Source organism: Phyllobates terribilis, unplaced genomic scaffold, assembly GCF_046119375.1.
Source record: "Phyllobates terribilis strain yellow unplaced genomic scaffold, ASM4611937v1 Scaffold_11__3_contigs__length_659146591, whole genome shotgun sequence".
Classification (NCBI taxonomy): Eukaryota; Metazoa; Chordata; class Amphibia; order Anura; family Dendrobatidae; genus Phyllobates; species Phyllobates terribilis.
The window spans coordinates 440,769,219-440,791,458 of NW_027362771.1; the positions used below are offsets into that span (position 1 = coordinate 440,769,219).

Consider the following 22,240-nt stretch of genomic DNA (forward strand, 5'->3'; position numbering starts at 1 on the left):
CTATATAGGGATGGTAATTGAGACAGGGTGACACTAGACCAGACTAAGAGGTCTCCACTTCCTCTTTCCCTAGTGTCAGGGCTCCCTTTCCCTATTCCCTCAATGTTGCATTAAGTCTTTCCCACACCTCAAGTGACAGTTGTATAGAAAATGCGTTCTATACGATCGCCACTTTATATGCCCTAAAAACCTCTCAAATATCATTTGTTCGTAAATTTTTACAAAAGTTTAAAAAATTATCACAAAATCTACGAATTATATGTGGTGACTTTAATATCCCTGCATCAAATTGTTCTTCACCAAGAGATATTAGGAAAGAGCTTGGCTCATTACTTGTGGAATAACATTTGCATGATATATGGAGATAATTGCATGCTAATGTATAGGTTTATTTTTTATTTCTCAGCTAGGCACCGTTCATATAGTAGACTTGATTATTTTTTAGTTGATAGTAAAATGTTATTTACCTGTGTGGATGCATTGATAAGAGTAGCGACATGGTCAGACCATGATCCTATCTAACAGTGAAGAATCAACATGCAGCAGTTAGACTCTGGGTGCTTAAACACTCGTTTACTACTGGATGCCGATTTTATTAAGGAAATAAAGGAAAATCTGAGGGAATATTTAGCTAATAATGATAATGAGATGATGTTAGATGAAATTATCTGGTCAGCTCATAAGGCGGTTATTAGGGGAATAACGGCCAAAGTGGTGCGTAACCGTTGGATCTGCTGGAACACATTCCGTTTGTGTGTGTACCATTCACCAAAATGTCAAACTAATGCTTTCAGCATGCCCAATCAATGATGACTACAAAGAGCTCATATGCAAAATGGGCTGTGGAATTGAATCCAAGGACTGTATGCTTGGCCGTTGTGATAAATGCCCGGGTCCTGAAGTTTCAAAGGAATTTCTAGTCAATGTGTTTGTCAACAGTGACCCTGAAGATATTATTGAGTTCAAACAATGGATTCACACTGATCGAGACACGCTTGATACCAAACAACTGACTATAGAAGATTTCATTGAAGAATTGGTTTTGAAAATTTCTAAACTTTGTAGCCATCACTACATCGCCAAGCATCAAAGTAGCTATTTGAAATCGTTGAAGGAAAATCTGAGACCTGGAGAGCTTGTGATCCTTATGGACTTTGCTGAAAATTACTCATTTATTGTTCAAGATGCCATTCAAGGTTTTCACTGGGAAAATAGTCAAGCTACAGTACACCCATTTGTAATTTACTTCAAGGAGTTAAATGGTGAAGCTGCGCAGAACATCAGCTTGTGCATAATCAGTGATTGCTCACGACATGACACAGTTGCAGTCCACACTTTCTTAACAGTAATTGTGCAGTATCTCAAGACTCTCATCTATGGGATTCGTCATATCCACTACTTCAGCGATGGATCTGCAGCCCAGTACAAAAATTTCAAAAATTTTCTCAACTTGTGCCACCACAATGCTGATTTCAATATCAGCGCTGAATGGAATTTTTTTTGGTACCAGTCATGGAAAGTCGCCCTGTGATGGGATTGGAGGGACAGCAAAGAGGTTGGCAGCTCGTGCCAGTCTTCAACACCCAACTGAAAACCAAATACTGATCCCGGTGGATTTATTCAACTTTTGCAACGAGCAACTGCATGGAATCAAATTTTTTTTGTTCCAAAAGAAAAAATTGACGAAATACGGGTAGTTCAAGAGGAAAGGTTCAAAGATGGACATACAATTGCTGGAACAAGAGAAAATCACCAGTTTGTGCCAATTGATGATAAAAAGATTCGCATTTCAAGGGTGTCAAATGACCCATCATCTTTCATTGCCCATGTAGATAGATCTGTCAGATCAGAAATGCCTTTTGTGCCAATTGCAAACCTCCAGCCAGGGCAATACATTGCCTGCATTTACGATAGGAACTGGTGGATTGGAAATATTTCTGAAATTTCAGTCGACAACCATGATGCATTAATACATTTTATGCATCCTCATGGACCAGCTAGCTTCTTTCACTGGCCTGTGAGACATGATACATGCTGGATTCCCGAGCAGTCAAACATTGCAATAATTCCAGCACCAGCTGCAACAGCAATGGGCCGACAATACAGCTTCTCTGAACCGATTATGTTGCAAATTCAGCAACAATTCCAGACCACTTAGACTGAACATTATGGCTTGGGAACCAACAAAAGATACCCAATATTAGGCTTGGGATCCTAGGCAAAGACCCTCAGGCTTCGGAACCTGCGATAAAGAGACCGCCCGCGGCTGGCCTTGCATGGCTATCGGCCATGGCTCCTAGGCGATGGGGCAGCCAATTCTCGAAAGACAGCATTATTACAATTCTTAATAGGATTATAATACCAATCCTTAGGGAATTGGTTGTGGTATAACCACCATGGACCAATGCAAGGGTTTGAATAGTGCAGTTACCATTCATTGCTTATTAATAAATAACACCATGTTCAGTGGCATTTTTCTTTTCTTAAACTGAGAGACTCCAAAAAAAAAAACAATGATCCTTGTAGAGAAAAATGTGCGCTTTCTAATGATATCAGAATTAATATATTTTAGGGGTACCCTTTTTGAGAAATTTGACCTAAAAATAGGTAAAATTCGGTTTTTTTAAGTTTTTCATCATATGTGGGTGTGAATATTTCCACAAATACATATGATTTGACCGTGATATTGCAGCAATGCAAAGTCATGTAGATGTTTGGTGTACAGGGCAAAGCACCAGTTACTATTGGTTTTTGGTCTTGCGTTATATATGGGCAAAGTTTGGCAACGCGTTTTACAAGCTACTTTGACACAAAATTGCGGCCGAAATATTGTTTTGTCATAGCCGGTAATAATTTTATCGTATTTATCAGCAAAAGTTGAGCTAGTATGCCAAATTTCAGCATCATAGCCAGTATAGAACTCTAATGGCTATGTGCCAAAGTTTGCAAAATCCTCTTAGCTGAAGAAGCAGGCTTGGTGGAACCTCCAGTGAAAGATCAACAGTGCCCAATGTATTTGAGAACTGGCCCTAAAAATTTACAGAACCTCTTTTCAAACATACATGTACATCCTTATAAATTTTCAGCAAAATCGAAGAAGGTCAAGTGGGGACCACTGGTCCACTTGACATGGAATGACTCATGTGCCTCTTTTGCTAAAAAAAAAAAAAAAAAAAGCGAAAAAAATTCTAAACAAAATCTAAATAAGGTTTCTACTTCTAAAAAAGTTTCAAATAGTTTAATAAATTTTAAGATTTCAACTTCGATCTAGATTGTTATCTACATGAGAATAATTCAAGAAAGTCCAAAACTAGATTCTATGCTACATAGAGAAAGGGCAATATTGGCCCCAATAAAACAATTATACGTAACCCGACTGAAATAGCAGAGATACTTGCAGATTATTATTACCAACTTCATAATTTAAAAGATCCCACTACTGTACAACCAACCATGGAGACTATACAATTATATCTTGGGAAACGGAAACTCCTTCAAATTTCTTTAGGACAACCTTTTTCCATACAAGAAATTTTAAATATCATATAAGTTACCAAAATAAACTCAGTCCCAGGCCCAGATTGGCTACCAAATGAAAATTATCATCAACTTTCTGATAATTTATCCCTTTATTTTCTCAGGATTTTTAATCATTGGTAGAGTACAGAATTTAAAAATTCAGATCTTAAGGCTATAATTATAACCCTTCTGAAACCAGGTACATATCCGGGTTTACAAGATAATTTTAGACATATTTCACTTTTGAATTGTGATGTAAAAATCTTTTTAAAATTAATAGCTTCTAGGTTAAATAAGGTGATTTCTTATTTGGTGGCCCTGGACCAGATTGGATTTGTGACAAGACGACAAGAGAAAGATGAATGAAAGGAGACGGATGATCAACTTAATCAAGATAGCTGAGTTGTCCGGGATTCCCAGTGCACTCTTGTCTTTGGATGCCGGGAAGGCCTTTGACAACGTGCACTGGGGAAAACTGGAGTAAGTTCTCACAAAGTTCGGTTTGGTTGGTTTTATTAAATCTGCAATTAGATCTTTGTACTCTAACTCTAGGGTAGTAGTTTCTGCTTCAGGATTTATGTCTTCTAAGTTCAATATTATTAATGGAACCCGTCAGGCGCATCCACTATCCCCTATCATATTTGTACTAGCAATGGAGCCCCTTGCAGAGTCCATCTGTTCTAATCCAGACATCTTATGTATACAAGTGTGAGAGTTGGACCATGTAATTGGACTTTATGCTGATGATGTTATTTTAACATGTACAAACGTGCAAAAATTTATCCTGTATGTATGTTACCAGAAATTTGGCAGATTTTTCTGATGTTTCGTATTACAAACTTAATGGGACTAAGTCCTTAATTCTTCTTATTCACATTCCATATCAAACTAAAAGTAGGATTGAGGCCCTGATTCCTTTTAAGTGAGCTGAAAATGTAGTTTCATATTTAGGTATAACTTACATCTACAGACTTAATACAAAAAAATTTTGATATTACTGTATATATAGTTTCTTTAAATTGGAGCTAGAGAGTTACTCTGCTCCATCATGGATAGCTACGGTAAATGCATTTAAATGACTTTACTTCCCAAATTATTATATTTATTTAGATGTATTCCCTTAAAAATTAGTCATATGATGATTGGGAAATTTCAAACACTAATTGGGAAATTTATATGGGCAAGGAAAAGACAGAGTCTCAAAACAAATTATACCGTAGTTATAAAGCTATGATTTTCGATTTAACGAAGGATTGATAGTTGGAAGATGTTTTGGTTCTCATAGATGGATGCAAATTGAATCATTTTATGCTAACTGTGGTTCCACATGGAGAACACTCGGAGTTGAATATCTACAGTAAAGCCATCAACGTTTACTCCTTGTTTACGAAATATGGTTGCAACAATACATGCTTAGAATAATTGGGCTAGAAGGAATTTGTCTATTTTACTTACAAATATTTATAATAGGTCTATAAGATGTCATATCCCTTAATTAACTTTGGTATCATGGCAGAAGAGTGGAATTAATACGTTAGCAGACATTTGATAAATTCTTATGCCATATGACACTATAAGAAATAAATATTTTTTGAGTAAAAATTGTTCTATTAATACTCAAAAAATTAGACATTTTTTAGCGTTGTGCTTCTTAAGGCCCCGTCACACATAACGAGATCGCTAGCGAGATCGCTGATGAGTCACGGTTTGGTGACGCAATAGCGATCTCGCTAGCGATCTCGTTATGTCTGACAGGTAGCAACGATCAGGCCCCTGCTGTGAGATCGCTGATCGTTACAAAGCTTCCTGGACCATTCCTGGGTCGTTGCGCTCCCGCTGGGCAGTGTGCATCGCTGTATTTGACACCTTGTCAACGACCTCGCTAGCGATTCAGAACTGAGACACATTGAGGTGCATAAATTGGACTTTTCTGCGTTCATCGTCCCTGATTGGTGGTCGCTACTGCGTCCTTGTTTTTTCAGATCCCACCAGCGTTCTCCGGCTGTGACTCCACTTTGAACAAATCAGACATCTTTAGCGAAGTAGGTATTGTTTGGGGTCTCAAATGAGTTTCCATTTTTAATTCATTTATAGGACATCTACCAATTATCTGCTATCATTGCTCTTCAGGGAGGGAGGGAGGGCTTGGCTTCTATCTGTATATATATGCTTTTGCATGGGCAGATATTTTAGGGGTCTCGTGCACACACACCCACACAGCACGTTTTCTGACACGCTGTCGTGGCCAACCGCTTCAGAGTTTTTCATACGCCAATTAACATGAAGCTTAAATCAATAGACTGTTCTTTTGGCCTGTTGCACGCTTCAAAACTTTCTTCGTCGACGTGATGCAATTACGTACTGTCCGCCTGGCTTTGTGGACTCTGTGGACCGAGCCAATGGGGAAGTGGAGCTCGGTGAATAGCGTGCAAACGATCCTGCAATTGCAGGCCTTCAACCAGTGGGACATGGCAGAAACACCCATGATGCGAAGACCTGCCGCGACAACTGCTGCCAGTATTTTAACGGTCCTGGTGCCCCGTCACACATAACGAGATCGCTAACGAGATCGCTATTGAAGCCAAGCCCTCCCTCCCTGAAGAGCAATGATAGCAGATAATTGGTAGATGTCCTATAAATGAATTAAAAATGGAAACTCATTTGAGACCCCAAACAATACCTACTTCGCTAAAGATGTCTGATTTGTTCAAAGTGGAGTCACAGCCGGAGAACGCTGGTGGGATCTGAAAAAAACAAGGACGCAGTAGCGACCACCAATCAGGGACGATGAACGCAGAAAAGTCCAATTTATGCACCTCAATGTGTCTCAGTTCTGAATCGCTAGCGAGGTCGTTGACAAGGTGTCAAATACAGCGATGCACACTGCCCAGCGGGAGCGCAACGACCCAGGAATGGTCCAGGAAGCTTTGTAACGATCAGCGATCTCACAGCAGGGGCCTGATCGTTGCTACCTGTCAGACGTAACGAGATCGCTAGCGAGATCGCTATTGCGTCACCAAACCGTGACTCATCAGCGATCTCGCTAGCGATCTCGTTATGTGTGACAGGGCCTTTAGACTTAGTAAACAATAGAGGTCCGCTCTGGCACTTCTTAAAAACAATGCAAACATGACCCCATGACTAAAGGAATGTCTCCAATTTATAAAATCTTCAATAGCCCACTACAAGAGGTGCGAAATTGAAGTACATGCTTAAGTGGGAATAGCTTTAACAGTACTAATATAAAATTGGCATAATGCAATAGCTTGGGTAAAAAAAAACATTAAGGTATATTAATCATCTTGAAAAATAGAATAAGATTTACATGAGATGGTATCTTTTTACTTCTAAAGTGGCACATTGTAGATCGAATTACTCGGATAAATGTTGCAAGGGATGCTCTCAAATTGGTACATTATTTCATGTATGGTGGTACTGTCCTAAGATAAGATCATTCTGGTCCTAGGTCCAGGCTGATCACTTCCATGCCACGCCTCATTGATGCAGTAATTGATGCAAAAGGAGCCCCAACCAAGTATTGAGTGCATTTACTGAACATTTCAGTAATACAACATTTTGGATTTTAACCCCTTACTTACCGGGGACGTATTAGTACGCATATTTGCGATCCCTCCGTTCAGTGAGGGCTGCTGCGCTGAGCCCTCACTGAACGGAGCACATGTCAGCTGATTCTTACAGCTGACATGTGCCCGCAACAGCCGCGGGTGGAATCGCGATCCACCCGCGGCTGTTAACATGTTAAATGCTGCTGTCAATCTCCGACAGCAGCATTTAACGCGCGCTTCCGGGTAGCGCGTCATAAGCCCCGCCCACCGGCGACCCCGTCACGTGATCGCGGGTCACCGATGGGCGTGCATGACAACCCAGGGTCTGCAGCAGACGCCTGTGGTTGTCATGATCTTGTCGCTATGAGCGCCACCTAGTGGTCGGCGCTCATAGCACAGGACCATTTCTGCTGCATGCAGGGGACCTGCTCTTCCCCTGTATGTAGCAGAGGCGATCGGATAGTTGCTGCTTCTAGTCTCCTATGGAGACTATAGAAGCATGCAAAAAGTAAAAAAAAAAAGTTTTTAAAAATATAAAAAAAAATAAAAAAATATAAAAGTTTAAATCACCCCCCTTTCGCCCCATTCAAAATAAAATATATAAAAAAAAAAACCACATACACATATTTGGTATCGCCGCGTTCAGAATCGCCCGATCTATCAATATAAAAAAAGAATTAATCCGATCGGTAAACGGCGTAACGAGAAAAAAATTCTAAACGCCAGAATTACGTTTTTTGGTCGCCGCAAAATTGCAATAAAATGCAATAACGGGCGATCAAAACATCGGATCTACCCCAAATGTTATCAATAAAAACGTCAGCCCGGCGCGCAAAAAATAAGCCATCAACCAGCCCCAGATCACGAAAAATGGAGACGCTACGGGTCTTAGAAAATGGCGCTATTTTTTTATTTTTTTTTTTACCAAATTTTGGAATTTTTTTTCACCACTTAAATATAAAAGAACCTATACATGTTTGGTGTCTATGAACTCGTAATGACCTGTAGAATAAGAAGGGCAGGTCAGTTTTAGCATTCAGTGAACGTGGTAAAAAAAATAAATAAAAAACAACTGTGGTATTGCACTTTTTTTGCAATTTTACCGCACTTGGAATTTTTTTCCCGTTTTCCCGTACAGGATATGGTAAAACTAGTAATGGCGTTGAAAAGTACAACTCGTCCCGCAAAAAATAAGCCCTCACATGGCCATATTGACCAAAAAATAAAAACGCTATGGCTCTGGGAACAAGGGGAGAAAAAACGAAAATGCAAAAACGAAAAATGCTCCGGGGCTTAAGGGGTTAAAAACATTTTTCAAGCCGTTATAAAGTATTCTAATTTACTGAGATAATGACTTTGGTGTTTTCATTGACTGTAAGCCATAATCATCATCATTAACACAAATAAACACTTGAAATAGATGACTCTGTTTGTAATGACTATATAATACGAGTTTCACTTTTTGCATTGAAGAACTGAAATAAATTACATTTTTGATGATAAAATTTTGTGAGAAGCACATGTATTCTCAAGTTCTAAATTTAAAACGTCCTTGTGTTTTGAAGCTGCAGATTCAGAACACTATTAACCTGCAGATTATCCTTATATCTGCAGGTTAATTGCGTTTTTTCACTAGACAGGTTCCCTTTAATGTAAATTTCAGTACTATTGTTTCACTCTATAAAATAAGTTTTGTTTGAAAAATTTTTCATTCTAATTATTTTTCCATGCATGTAGTAATGTGTTGCTAGTTTTATTCTACAGTGTGGTAGAGTTATTGTATCACTCCTCAGAAGGTGTAAGAAAGTCATGTACCGAAGGTATAATCAAATATGTGATTTTATATTTCTATATGTTATTGTAAAAGTCAGAAGGCCGGTAAAACCTAGGATTTACCGGTCAATCTGGACATTTACCGAGGCCATCGGTAAAAGCTCAAAATGAAAAGTAAAATTGGACTTTTACCTGTGAAGTCTTGGTAAATGTTAACATTTACCGTCGAGCGTGGTAAAAATCAGAAATATCAGGTGTGAAGATGGAACATCTGACTTTAACCAAGCGCAGTTGGTAAATGTGCACATTAAAATGTAGCTGAGAAGGGTGTAAGCGGTTGGTAAATGTGCACATTTACCACGGCTTCTTGGTAAATGTAGCTGAGAAGGGTGTAATAAGTGTAAGCCACCGCTGGAAAGGTGTCTGATTAGGCAGATACGGCGAGAAAATGGAGGACACAGTGGGAAAGGTGTCTGATTAGGCAGATACGGCGAGGAAATGGAGGACACAGTGATCAAAGTTTTTATAAATGTAATAAGAGTAAATGGGGAAAATATGGCAATAACAATGAACAAAATCTGCTACCCTGTAAGGTATCTGCTACCCTGTAACGTATGTACGTTCTATATATACAGATATCAATCCTGACTATCCTTAACGTATGTACGTTCTATATATACAGATGTTAATCCTGACTATCCTATGATTATTGTTCCTTTCATACAAAAAGTGCCCACTTCCCGCTAACATACAACCACTAACCCCACACTAAAATATGCAAAAGAGAACGTCCTATGAATCTTAGGGTATCAGTGTTCCGCAGCACCCTCTCACAAAAAGTTACAAGAAGTACACACGCTGCCGGTGTAGTAGTGTATAAATTGTCCTGTTCTTAGCTTCCTGTAGAGCGCAGAGTCCAAAGTCTTTCCAAGGGCCCCTTGCAAGGTGGACGCTAACACCGCTCACATAATTTACCGTTGCCGCGCCAATGTGGTAGAACCAGAAGATATGCAGATAAGCTCTGAGCCGAAGTTGCTGGGTGCCATGAACGGTCTGTTCCACCCGAGCACTGTAGTCTCTGATCAGGGGAATCGGAAGACAGCGCATTCCGAGAAAAGACTGGAAGGAAACAGCGCAATAGCCCTGTCTGGGCTCAGTCTAGTCAGCACAGCACCAGTCCTCTCAACTCTCCCTAAAATAGCTCCTGCCTCAAGTCCTAGTTTCCTGGGGTTCTCTTCTTAGATTGCTGCCCAATCACTGCCTGAAGAAAATCACTAACTCATCAATGGCAGTGTTAGACCAGTAGATGGTGCTGTTGTACAGTCTTTCACACAATGCTGAGTAACCCTATTACAAAAGAACATGGGATTCTTGCCAAGCAGTGTGGGTAAATGGGCGTACTTCCTGTTTGTGTCCTCATGCTGGAGGACTGCCTGAGTGTTTTGCAAGCTGCACATACTGCTCAAAGCTGCATAGCCGACTGCCTGTCCAAGCTGCACAGGCACTAGCTGATTGTCAGATCATGAGTGAGGAAATGAAAGATCGTTTTTCGGAGCTCTTGAATGAAGTGGTGGAGAAAAAGCGAGATAATAATTTTTATCTCACGGACGATAAATACGAGAATATATTGAAAGAAGTGAAGGAGGCTAAGGTGGCGGTACCTAAACAGAGTATTCACTACAGGCGTTTGAAGAGGTACGACATCATGACTGTCGGAAGTGATGAAAAGTTAATTGCACCAATCTTGTGTGAAAAAGACAACGTGTTGCATTACGTTCGGTGTGCAGAACTCTTTAGTGTCATTCATAATGCGCACATCAGTACCGGCCACGGAGGACGGACCAGGATCCTAAAGGAGGTGAACCGTAAGTTCAAAAATGTCACAACGGAGTCAATAGTTATTTATCTGCGACTCTGCCAGCCATGCCAGAAAAAACAGAAGATTACCAAAAAAGGCCTTGTTGTGAAACCCATCCTACACAGTGAAATGAATTCTCGTTCTCAAGTCGATCTCATTGACATGCAATCCAATTGTGATAATGATTTCAAGTTCATATTCGTCTATCAAGACCACGTCACTAAATTTGTTCTTCTACGTGCTTTATGCACTAAAAGAGCATAAGAGGTTGCGTACCACCTCCTTGACATTTTTTCCACTTTTGGTGCCCCGTGTATTCTGCATTCTGATAATGGGAGGGAATTTTGTAACAAGGTCATACAGAGTTTGTGCGCGATGTGGCCTGATATGAAAATAGTACATGGTAAACCAAGACACAGCCAGTCCCAAGGTTCCGTGGAAAGAGCAAATCAAGACATTGAAAACATGTTGTCAACGTGGATGGAAACAAATAAGACACCCAAGTGGTCTGAGGGCCTTCGCTTTGTACAAGCAATGAAGAATAGAGCATACCATGAGGGAATAAAATGCTCGCCCTATGAAGCTATGTTCGGAGTACCAATGCAGATGGGTCTAGCTACCTCCAAAATTCCTAGTGATGGGATCAGAAATCTCTCTTCAGAAGAAGATCTTGAAAAAATGTTTGTTGGTTTGCAAGAGGAACCTAGTGATCCGACATCACCAACAGAAGTCGAAGGGTCAGATGAATCTAACTTTCATCACATGTCAGCACCGACAGCAGCAGAAGCTTCGGATGAATCCAACTGTCATCAGTTGTTCACAACAGAAGGAGAAGCTTTGGACTTATCCAACTGTCCGCACACCTTAACAGCATATGAAACTCCACCAATTTTGCCATCCAAGAATAATGAAGACCTAAAAGAAAAAAGTGTCGAGTCAAAGCCTTCTAAGAAAGATGGAGAACTTCATGATGATCAGCAACCTGACGTTTTGATTTCGCATACAATCAATAGAAGAATTGGTGCGGTCAGAAGAGTTCGAAAAGCTGCAAGAGAAGGACTTGAAACACAGGCCAAGAAAATGTTGAAATGTTCCAGTCAAAAATTACCCGAACCTAACATTGGACAGAACATCAGAATCAGAATTCCAGACGTCGACCGTTCAAAAATGGACCCTATGTCGATCATTGCGATTATTATAAAAAAGAAGATGACTTCTACCAAGGGGGGACTACCGCTGGGATCCTAAATGCAGTAGGAACTCCCCGCCCACTAGGGTCATCCCGCCCTCTGGCCGGACCCCCCTTCTCCGCCACTTAAAGATCACTACTTACCGGAGGCTACCAGAGGTTTCCCAGGTCTCGTCGGCCGGCCGCATCCTCCTTCATCCGGGTCACATGACTGCATACGTCACCACGAAAGTGACAGGTGCATAAGTAATGTGATACGAGTTGTGTCATATGACTTACGCATGTGTCACTTGCGTGGTGACGTATGCAGTCATGTGACCCGGAAGGAGAACGCAGACGACGAGACCTGGGAAACCTCCGGTAAGTAGCAATTTAGCTTTATACCTGTCTGCCCTGCACACTCGCACCATCCATGCCTTCCGGTGATGCATGAAACATGCATTATCGGGAGGCACGGATATAACCGACAGATATCGGGATTATCAGTATCCGTACAGCCCGTTATCTGCTAGGATAACGGGTCTGGACGGATCTGTCCGCTTATCCCTAGTCACAATTACAGAATTACATCGTTTTGAAGTTGCGTTATTCTTGTATTTGCGTTAATTTGACATTTTTGAGAAGTATTTTCCTACATAAATGTTTTCTATTTGCATTTTCCTATTTGCATTCAGAATTACATAGTTTTGAAGTTGCGTTATTCTTGTATTTGCGGTAATTTGTCATTTTTGAGAAGTATTTTCCTACATAAATGTTTTCTATCTGTATTTTCCTATTTGTATTTGTTCATTTGCATTTGCATTTTGAAGAATAAAAATATTTCTAACGATTAAGGCCTTCATCAGAGTCGGAAATTGCGTTTAGTTAACTTTTACCACCATCATCTGCTGGTAAGAGTCAGAATTCTGTGACTCAAAGTTACTTTTACCAACACATGCTGGTAAATGTAAAGATTTACCAATTCGCCCAGGTAAAAGTCCAAAATCGTTCGTTTATATGGAATACATCTGACTTTTACCAACACTGTTGAGAAATGTTAAGATTTACCAAGACTTCACCGGTAAAAGTCCAATTTTACTTTTCATTTTGAGCTTTTACCGACGGCCTCGGTAAATGTCCAGATTGACCGGTAAATCCTAGGTTTTACCGGCCTTCTGACTTTTACAGTAACATATATATAGATACACAGTATGTATATACACAGCTCTGGCAAAAATCAAGAGACCACTGCACAGTTTTCTAAAAATCACCATCTCTAAATGTCTGACAGCCATTCCATTCCAGTGTCAGTTGAATTCCAACCAAAGTACAACTCATTCTACTTAATGTGCTTGTGATTAGGTGATCACCTAAACCAAATCTTATGTAACGAGGGAAAATATAAAAAACACTACTGTGGTCTTCACAATCTTCTAGGACAAGCTGGATGGCAAAACAAGTGGTAGGAATAGTCCAAGTAATTTGAATGAAAAATTAACTTTAACCATGCCAAAGGAGTTGAAAAGAAAAGTCTTTTGTGAGGAAAAGAAGGGCTCAATTCTGGCTTTACTAGCAGAGGGATATAGTGAGCGTCATGTTGCCTCTATACTTAAAATTTCGAAGACGGCAGTCCATTACAACAACGTCAAGCAACAGACATTGGGGACAACAAAGCTACAGACAGGCAGAAGGGGAAAGCGACTCTCCACTGACCGGGATGACAGTCATCTTATTCGAATGTCACTCAGCAACCGCAGGATGACATCAAGTGACCTACAAAAGGAATGGCAAAAGGCAGCTGGGGTGAAGTGCACAGCAAGAACAGTTCGTAACAAGCTCCTAGAGACAGGCCTCAAGTCATGAAAAGCTAGAAAAAAGCCTTTCATCAATGAGAAGCAAAGAAGAGCCAGGCTGAAGTTTGCCAAAGACCATAAGGATTGGACCATTGAGGACTGGAGTAAGGTAATCTTCTCTGATGACTCCAATTTTCAGCTTTGCCCAACACCTGGTCGTCTAATAGACGGACACCTGGAGAGGCATACAAGCAACATTGTCTTGCACCCACTGTGAAATTTGGTGGAGTATCGGTGATGATCTGTGGAAGCTTCAGCAAGGCTGGAATTGGGCAGGTTAATCTTTGCGAAGGATGTATGAATCAAGCCGCATACAAGGTTATCCTTGGATAACACTTGCTTCCTTCTGCTCTGGCAATGTTGCCCAACTCTGAGGACTGTTTTTTCCAGCAGGACAATGTCCCATGCCACACAGCTAGGTCAATCAATGTGCGGATGAAGGAGCACCACATCAAGACCCTGTCATAGCCAGCTCAATCTCCAAACCTGAACCCCATTGAAAACCTCTGGAATGTAATCAAGAGGAAGATGGATAGTCACAAGCCATCAAACAAAGAAGAACTGCTTAAAGCAGTGTGAAAGACTGGTGGAAAGCATGCCAAGACGCATGGAAGCTGTGATTAAAAATCATGGTTATTGCACCAAATATTGATTTCTGAACTCTTCCTGAGTTAAAACATGTGTAATGTTGTTTCTAAATGAATAAGAACTTGTTTTCTTTGCATTATTTCAGGTCTGAAAGCACTGTTTCTTTATTATTTTGACGATTTCTCATTTGCTACAAATAAATATAAAATTTTTAGCTTTCGAAGACATGTTGTCAGTAGCATATAGAATAAAACAACAATAAACATCTGACTCGAAAATATACCTATAAAGAGAAAAATCTGAGAAAATGAAAATTTTACAGTGGCCTCATAATTTTTCCCAGAGCTGTATATACTGTATATACATATACTGTGTGTATATATACAGTACAGACCAAAAGTTTGGACACACCTTCTCATTTAAAGATTTTTCTGTATTTTCATGACTTTGAAAATTGTACATTCACAATGAAGGCATCAAACCTATGAATTAACACATGTGGAATTATATACTTAACAAAAAAGTGTGAAACAACTGAAAATATGTCTTATATTCTAGGTTCTTCAAAGTAGCCACCTTTGGCTTTGATGACTGCTTTGCACACTCTTGGCATTCTCTTGATGGCTTCAAGAGGTAGTCACTGGAAATGGTTTTCACTTCACAGGTGTGCCCTGTCGGGTTTAATAGGTGGGATTTCTTGCCTTATAAATGGGGTTGGGACCATCAGTTGTGTTGTGCTGAAGTCAGGTGGATACACAGCTGATAGTCCTACTGAATAGACTGTTAGAATTTGTATTATGGCAAGAAAAAAGCAGCTAAGTAAAGAAAAACGAGTGGCCATCATTACTTTAAGAAATGAAGGTCAGTCAGTCCGAAAAATTGGGAAAACTTTGAAAGTGTCCCCAAGTGCAGTTGCAAAAACCATCAAGCGCTACAAAGAAACTGGCTCACATGAGGACCGCCCCAGGAAAGGAAGACCAAGAGTCACCTCTGCTTCTGAGGATAAGTTTATCCGAGTCACCAGCCTCAGAAATCGCAGGTTAACAGCAGCTCAGATTAGAGACCAGGTCAATGCCACACAGAGTTCTAGCAGCAGACACATCTCTACAACAACTGTTAAGAGGAGACTTTGTGCAGCAGGCCTTCATGGTAAAATAGCTGCAAGGAAACCACTGCTAAGGACAGGCAACAAGCAGAAGAGACTTGTTTGGGCTAAAGAACACAAGGAATGGACATTAGACCAGTGGAAATCTGTGCTTTGGTCTGATGAGTCCAAATTTGAGATCTTTGGTTCCAACCACCGTGTCTTTGTGTGACGCAGAAAAGGTGAACAGATGGACTCTACATGCCTGGTTCCCACCGTGAAGCATGGAGGAAGAGGTGTGATGGTGTGGGGGGGCTTTGCTGGTGACACTGTTGGGGATTTATTCAAAATTGAAGGCATACTGAACCAGCATGGCTACCACAGCATCTTGCAGCGGCATGCTATTCCATCCGGTTTGCGTTTAGTTGGACCATCATTTATTTTTCAACAGGACAATGACCCCAAACACACCTCCAGGCTGTGTAAGGGCTATTTGACTAAGAAGGAGAGTGATGGAGTGCTACGCCAGATGACCTGGCCTCCACAGTCACCAGACCTGAACCCAATCGAGATGGTTTGGGGTGAGCTGGACCGCAGAGTGAAGGCAAAAGGGCCAACAAGTGCTAAGCATCTCTGGGAACTCCTTCAAGATTGTTGGAAGACCATTTCTGGTGACTACCTCTTGAAGCTCATCAAGAGAATGCCAAGAGTGTGCAAAGCAGTCATCAAAGCAAAAGGTGGCTACTTTGAAGAACCTAGAATATAAGACATATTTTCAGTTGTTTCACACTTTTTTGTTAAGTATATAATTCCACATGTGGTAATTCATAGTTTTGATGCCTTCAGTGTGAATGTACAATTTTCATAGTCATGAAAATACAGAATAATCTTTAAATGAGGTGTGTCCAAACTTTTGGTCTGTACTGTATATATATATATATATATATATATATATATATATATATATGCTTTATATAAATTACATATAAACAATGGATTGACACCGGCAATAAAATCTTAAAGGGAATCTGTCAGGTTTTACTACACATCTGAGAGCAGCGTAATGTAGGCAAAGAGAAGCTGAATCCAACCATGTATCGTTTAGTTTACTGGGTGCAGCCGTTCTGATACAATCAGAAATTTTAAATGTAGAATGAAGCTGAGCTGAGAAAGCTTCACCCGCCCACATCAGTCTCTCCAAAGTACAAAGTCCATAGACTGCTGCTTATCACAGGATAAGGCAATGCTGAACTAGTTTAAAAAAAAAAATTCTTGTGTTCAGTGAGGGATTAATTAAAATCCTACTTTTTGAAGGGGTTACGATCAACAGGAGGAAAACAGTTTGTAGGTATAAAAATGTGTTATGTTTATTAATCACTGGTTAAAAAATATTTTTAGAAATGTCAAGACAGATAAATGATTTGTCAACCATAGTGCATCTAAAATCACACATTATTAGGTGAGATCTACATGGCAAGTGCAGTTTAAGCAAGATAAACCCCTTAAAGTTAGCAGCAATCAGTATATTTAGCAGTTCAAAGGCATAGTAAAACCTGATAACTATCAGTGAGATACAACTGGGAGAAGTTAATCTTAGTAAGATGGAATGATGGCACAGGCTGAGAGATGAGGTGGATGGTAAAAGTCCCGAAGCATGTTTCACGTGTTTGATTGTCGCTTTCTCAAGCGGCTGTGTAACTGTGGTATCTGTAAGGACATTTAAATCACCCGGGTTACAAATCACAAGTCCGACCACGTGACTAAAAGTAGCATCACATGACCGGACACGATATGAGGTGGGGGTGCTCCACCAGTGCGTGCGCAGCACGTTCGTCTCGTCACTCAAACGGGCACAATCATGAGCGGGAGCGTAAATATTATCAAAGACTACCAGTTGTGCGCAGGAGGCTTGTAGACGGCTGGCCACGAGCGGGACTTGGGCGGCCACGAGCGGGACTTGGGCGGTCAAGCGCGGGACTTGGGCGCGGGACTTGGGCAGCCACGAGCGGGACTTGGGCGGCCAAGCGCGGGACTTGGGCGCGGGACTTGGGCGGCCAAGCGCGGGACTTGGGCGCGGGACTTGGGCGGCCAAGCGCGGGACTTGGGCGCGGGACTTGGGCGGCCAAGCGCGGGACTTGGGCGCGGGACTTGGGCGGCCAAGCGCGGGACTTGGGCGCGGGACTTGGGCGGCCAAGCGCGGGACTTGGGCGCGGGACTTGGGCGGCCAAGCGCGGGACTTGGGCGCGGGACTTGGGCGGCCAAGCGCGGGACTTGGGCGCGGGACTTGGGCGGCCAAGCGCGGGACTTGGGCGCGGGACTTGGGCGCGGGACATGGGCGGCCAAGCGTGGGACTTGGGCGCGGGACTTGGGCGGCCAAGCGCGGGACTTGGGCGGCCAAGCGCGGGACTTGAGCGCGGGACTTGGGCGGCCAAGAGCGGGACTTTGGCGCGGGGCTTGGGCGGCCAAGCGCGGGGCTTGGGCGGCCAAGCGCGGGACTTGGGCTCGGGACTTGGGCGGCCAAGCGCGGGACTTGGGCGGCCAAGCGCGGGACTTGGGCGGCCAAGCGCGGGACTTGGGCGCGGGACTTGGGCGGCCAGGCGCGGGACTTGGGCGGCCAAGCGCGGGACTTGGGCGGCCAAGCGCGGGACTTGGGCGGCCAAGCGCGGGACTTGGGCGCGGGACTTGGGCGCGGGACTTGGGAGCGGGACTTGGGCGGCCAAGCGCGGGACTTGGGCGGCCAAGCGCGGGACTTGGGCGGCCAAGCGCGGGACTTGAGCGCGGGACTTGGGCGCGGGACTTGGGAGCGGGACTTGGGCAGCCAAGCGCGGGACTTGGGCGGCCAAGCGCGGGACTTGGGCGCGGGACTTGGGCGCGGGACTTGGGCAGCATGTCGGGCACTCCCAACAATAAGACAACAGTGTGGGGGTTGCAGTAATTTCATGCTGAGCACTGAAAAAGATTGTATTTATACAAACATAAATATATCAAGCAGAAACATGTTATATACATTATTTTAACACCTTGACTAATCAGTATATCCTTTAACCCTCCGTCACATACAATAGGCCTGACAGGCACATCTCTTTTACTTTCATTTCTCCTTCCTCACCAGATTGTGAGGAAATCCCCTCCCTCCAGGTAGTCTCCTGTCTCTAGCAGCTCTGTGAAACCTCATACCACAGTTGGATTGCAGAGCTTCAGGAGGACAGATATAACTGCGCTAATCTCTCAGGCTCATTGTATGTGAACACGTCACACTCAATAAGGTTGGTATTTAATGTTTTTATTCATCACAATTGTTTATTTAGCTTGTTTTATGAATGTATAGCACAAAGTGTGAGGATATTTCATAGAAATAAGGCAGATTAAAAAAGAAAGTGTGCTGCTCAGGCATATACAGTAGTTCCCTAACACATATTCCTTCTCTTGCTTCAGATTATCTGCTGAAATGAAGAGGAAAATGTACAATTTATCAAAAAACCTTGATGTTGAGGAAGCAACAAACATGCTGTTAGATGATGCAGACCCCACACTGAATGAGGATTTAGGAGAGGAAAGTGAGATTGATTCTCATGATGAGGTGGAAGTATGTGAAGTGGATTCTGAAACAGAGCAAGATGGTGACAGTGATGAGGATGAAGATGTAGAATCTTATTATATGGGAAAAGATAAAAAAAAACAATGGAACAAGAAGCCACTCCAGAAAAAACGTAGGGAACCTCAAAACATTATTACTCACCTTCCTGTAGTTATAGGAATTGCAAGTAATGCAAAAACTGCAGTTGAATTCTGGAATAGTTTATTCACAGATGACATTCTGGACTCTATTGTCACATATACCAACCAATATATAGACATTATAAAGGACAAGTTCATCTGCAACAGAACCATCAAGGCCACAGATGAAATAGAACTGAATGCTTTTTTGGATTATTATACCTTGCAGGAGCTTATAGGGCAAATAGCCAAAGTTTGGAGGAACTTTGGAGTAAAGATGGGGATGGAGTTGAAAAATTTGGCCTTGTTATGTCCATAAACAGATTCAAGCTTCTAATTCGTTGCCTTCGGTTTGACGACAGAACTACCCGAACCGAACGTAAAACACATGACCGACTTGCTCCAATTCGTGATATATTCCAAAAATTTGTTGAAAACTGTAAAAAAAATCTATTGTCCTGGGGAGAATCTCACTATTGACGAAATGCTCCCTGGTTTTCGTGGTAAATGTGCCTTTCGTCAATATATTCCATCAAAGCCTAACAAATATGGAATAAAAATGTATGCCCTTGTTGATGCCAGTAAGACCTACACTTACAACCTGGAAGTTTATGCAGGAAAACAACCAGAAGGTCCTTACTGTGTCAGCAACAAACCCAGTGATGTTGTAAAAAGACTGGCTGAGCCCTTATTTGGATTGGGTCGCAATATAACAGCTGACAATTGGTTTTTCAATTGTGATCTGATTGATTATCTGAAAATGCAGAAGCTTTCATATGTCGGAACTGTAAGAAAAAATAAAAAAGAATTGCGTACACAGTTTGTAAGTGTGAAAGGGAGACAACAGTACAGCAGTATGTTTGCATTCCATAATGGAAAGGTTTTGTTTTCCTATGTACCACAAGCAAAAAAAATTGTACTTCTTCTATCAACACTTCATGATGATGATGCCATCGATCCTGGGACTGAGGCACAAAAAAAAATGGAGATAATTATAATGCAACCAAAGGGGATGTTGATACAGCTGATCAGATGTGCTCAACTTTCAACGTCAGCAGAAACACCAAACGCTGGCCAATGGTCATATTTTTTGCTATGTTGAATTTGGGTGGTATAAATTCACAAATCATTTACCTTGAAAACAAGCTTGAACCACTACATAGACGATTCTATCTGAAAAAAATGGCCCATGAACTAGTGCTTGGAGAGCTACGCAGGAGAAGTATGAAAACAATCGGTATCCCCTCTCGCCTTCAAGTTCAGCTCAAAAGATTCCGCCCAGAAGATGATAGTGAAAATTCACCACCTGCACCACCTCCCAAAAGAAGGAGATGCACCACCTGCACCACGGAAAGCGGAATCAGAAGGCTTTCTAATTATGAATGTCACAAATGTCATAATGCAATCTGCCTGACACATGCAAAAATGATGTGTAATTCTTGCTCTTTGCTCTGCAAGTGTAATTTTTCTGGGGAAACTTCAGGATCTAATTCTGATTGAATATGTGTTTAATAGTACTTAAGGTACCTTACAATTAAGTTTGTTTCCATAAATTTTCTTTGTAAAGTTTTTTGACAGAGTCGAACTGGGGACTATTTGGCGGGAGTTTTGAAATGTTTGTATTTCAGAGTTATTAGTTTTATGTTAAGTAAATGGGGGTTTTTTTTGCACCTGATTATGTGTAGTCTCTTTTATTACATCCCTATGAAGGTCACTGATCACTTTTAGAGCACTGAAATTGCAAACATTAGATATTATAGGTATTTTTCTAGCCTGCGCCTAACAGTCACATTGTATGTGAAATCGTTAGAACCGATATTGTATGTGACAGAAGGTTAATTACTATACAGAAGAAAAAAATGTCTGGTCTCGTGGTAATCAGTATTTCCTTTAATTACCATGCAAACGAGGAATCTGTGGGCGAGGACCCCATTTCCTATGACCAGCCTGCTCTTTCACCCATTGATATGTACTGTCCATTACCATTCCATGTTTATTAACCCCGTCTCGTAGTAATCAGTATTTCCTTTAATTACTATACAAACAAGGAATCTGTGGGCGAGGATCCCATCTTCTATGACCAGCTTGCTTTTCACCCACTGGTAATTACTGTCCATTACCATTCCATGTTTCTTAACTCCGTCTTTTGGTAATCAATATTTCCTTTAATTACTATACAGACGAGGAATCTGAAAGCGAGGACCCCATGTTCTATGACAAGCTTGTTTTTGTACGCATTGGTATGTATTACCATTCCATGTTTCTAAAGCCTGTCTCGTGGTAATCAGTATTTCTTTTATTATACATACAATAAATCTGAAGGCGAGGACCCCATGTTCTGTGACCAGCCTGCTCTTTCACTCATTGGTATGTACTGTCTGTTACCATTTCATATTTCTCAACACCATCTCATGGTAACCAGTATTTCCTTTAATTACTATAGAGACGAGAAATCTGTGGGCAAGGACCCTGTGTTCAATGACCAGCCTGCTCTATCAAAAGTCAAGAGTGTCAGCACTCAAAAGAGGGTGCTATGAAGGAACAAATGATACTCAGATAAACGTAACCTACAGCACTCATAAAGTTACAAAAATTGATGCATAAAGTGAAAAAATTTTATTCACAGCCGACACAAAAGTAAACAGATCAAATCCAACGTTTCGGCGTATTATTGCTTTATCAAGGTTATCTGTGTCAATATAAAACATAATATAAAAAACAGTGACAAAATCTGAAAAGAAAAATACAGAAAAACAGCAAAATGTAAACATACAGTACAGACCAAAAGTTTGGACACACCTTCTCATTTAAAGATTTTTCGGCATTTTCATGACTATGAAAATTGTACATTCACACCGAAGGCTTCAAAACTGTGAATTAACACATGTGGAATTATATACTTAACAAAATAGTGTGAAACAACTGAAAATATGTCTTATATTCTAGGTTCTTCAAAGTAGCCATCTTTTGCTTTGATGACTGCTTTGCACACTCTTGGCATTCTCTTGATGAGCTTCAAGAGGTAGTCACCGGAAATAGTCTTCCAAAAATCTTGAAGGAGTTCCCAAAGATATTTAGCACTTGTTGGCCCTTTTGCCTTCACTCTGCGGTCCA

General features: G+C 41.4%; 1 protein-coding gene across 2 annotated transcripts in view; it reads left to right on the forward strand.

Moving 5' to 3' along the window:
• LOC141166517 (uncharacterized) overlaps nt 1-20,781 on the forward strand; it is a 136,700-nt gene extending 115,919 nt beyond the window's left edge. For both annotated transcript variants that reach the window (XM_073653260.1, XM_073653259.1), the window contains one exon: nt 18,845-20,781. In XM_073653260.1, coding sequence (XP_073509361.1) covers nt 18,845-19,445 — 601 coding nt within the window. In that variant the 3' untranslated portion in view covers nt 19,446-20,781. The remainder of the gene's footprint in view (nt 1-18,844) is intronic.
• The last annotated feature ends 1,459 nt before the right edge of the window (nt 20,782-22,240 follow it).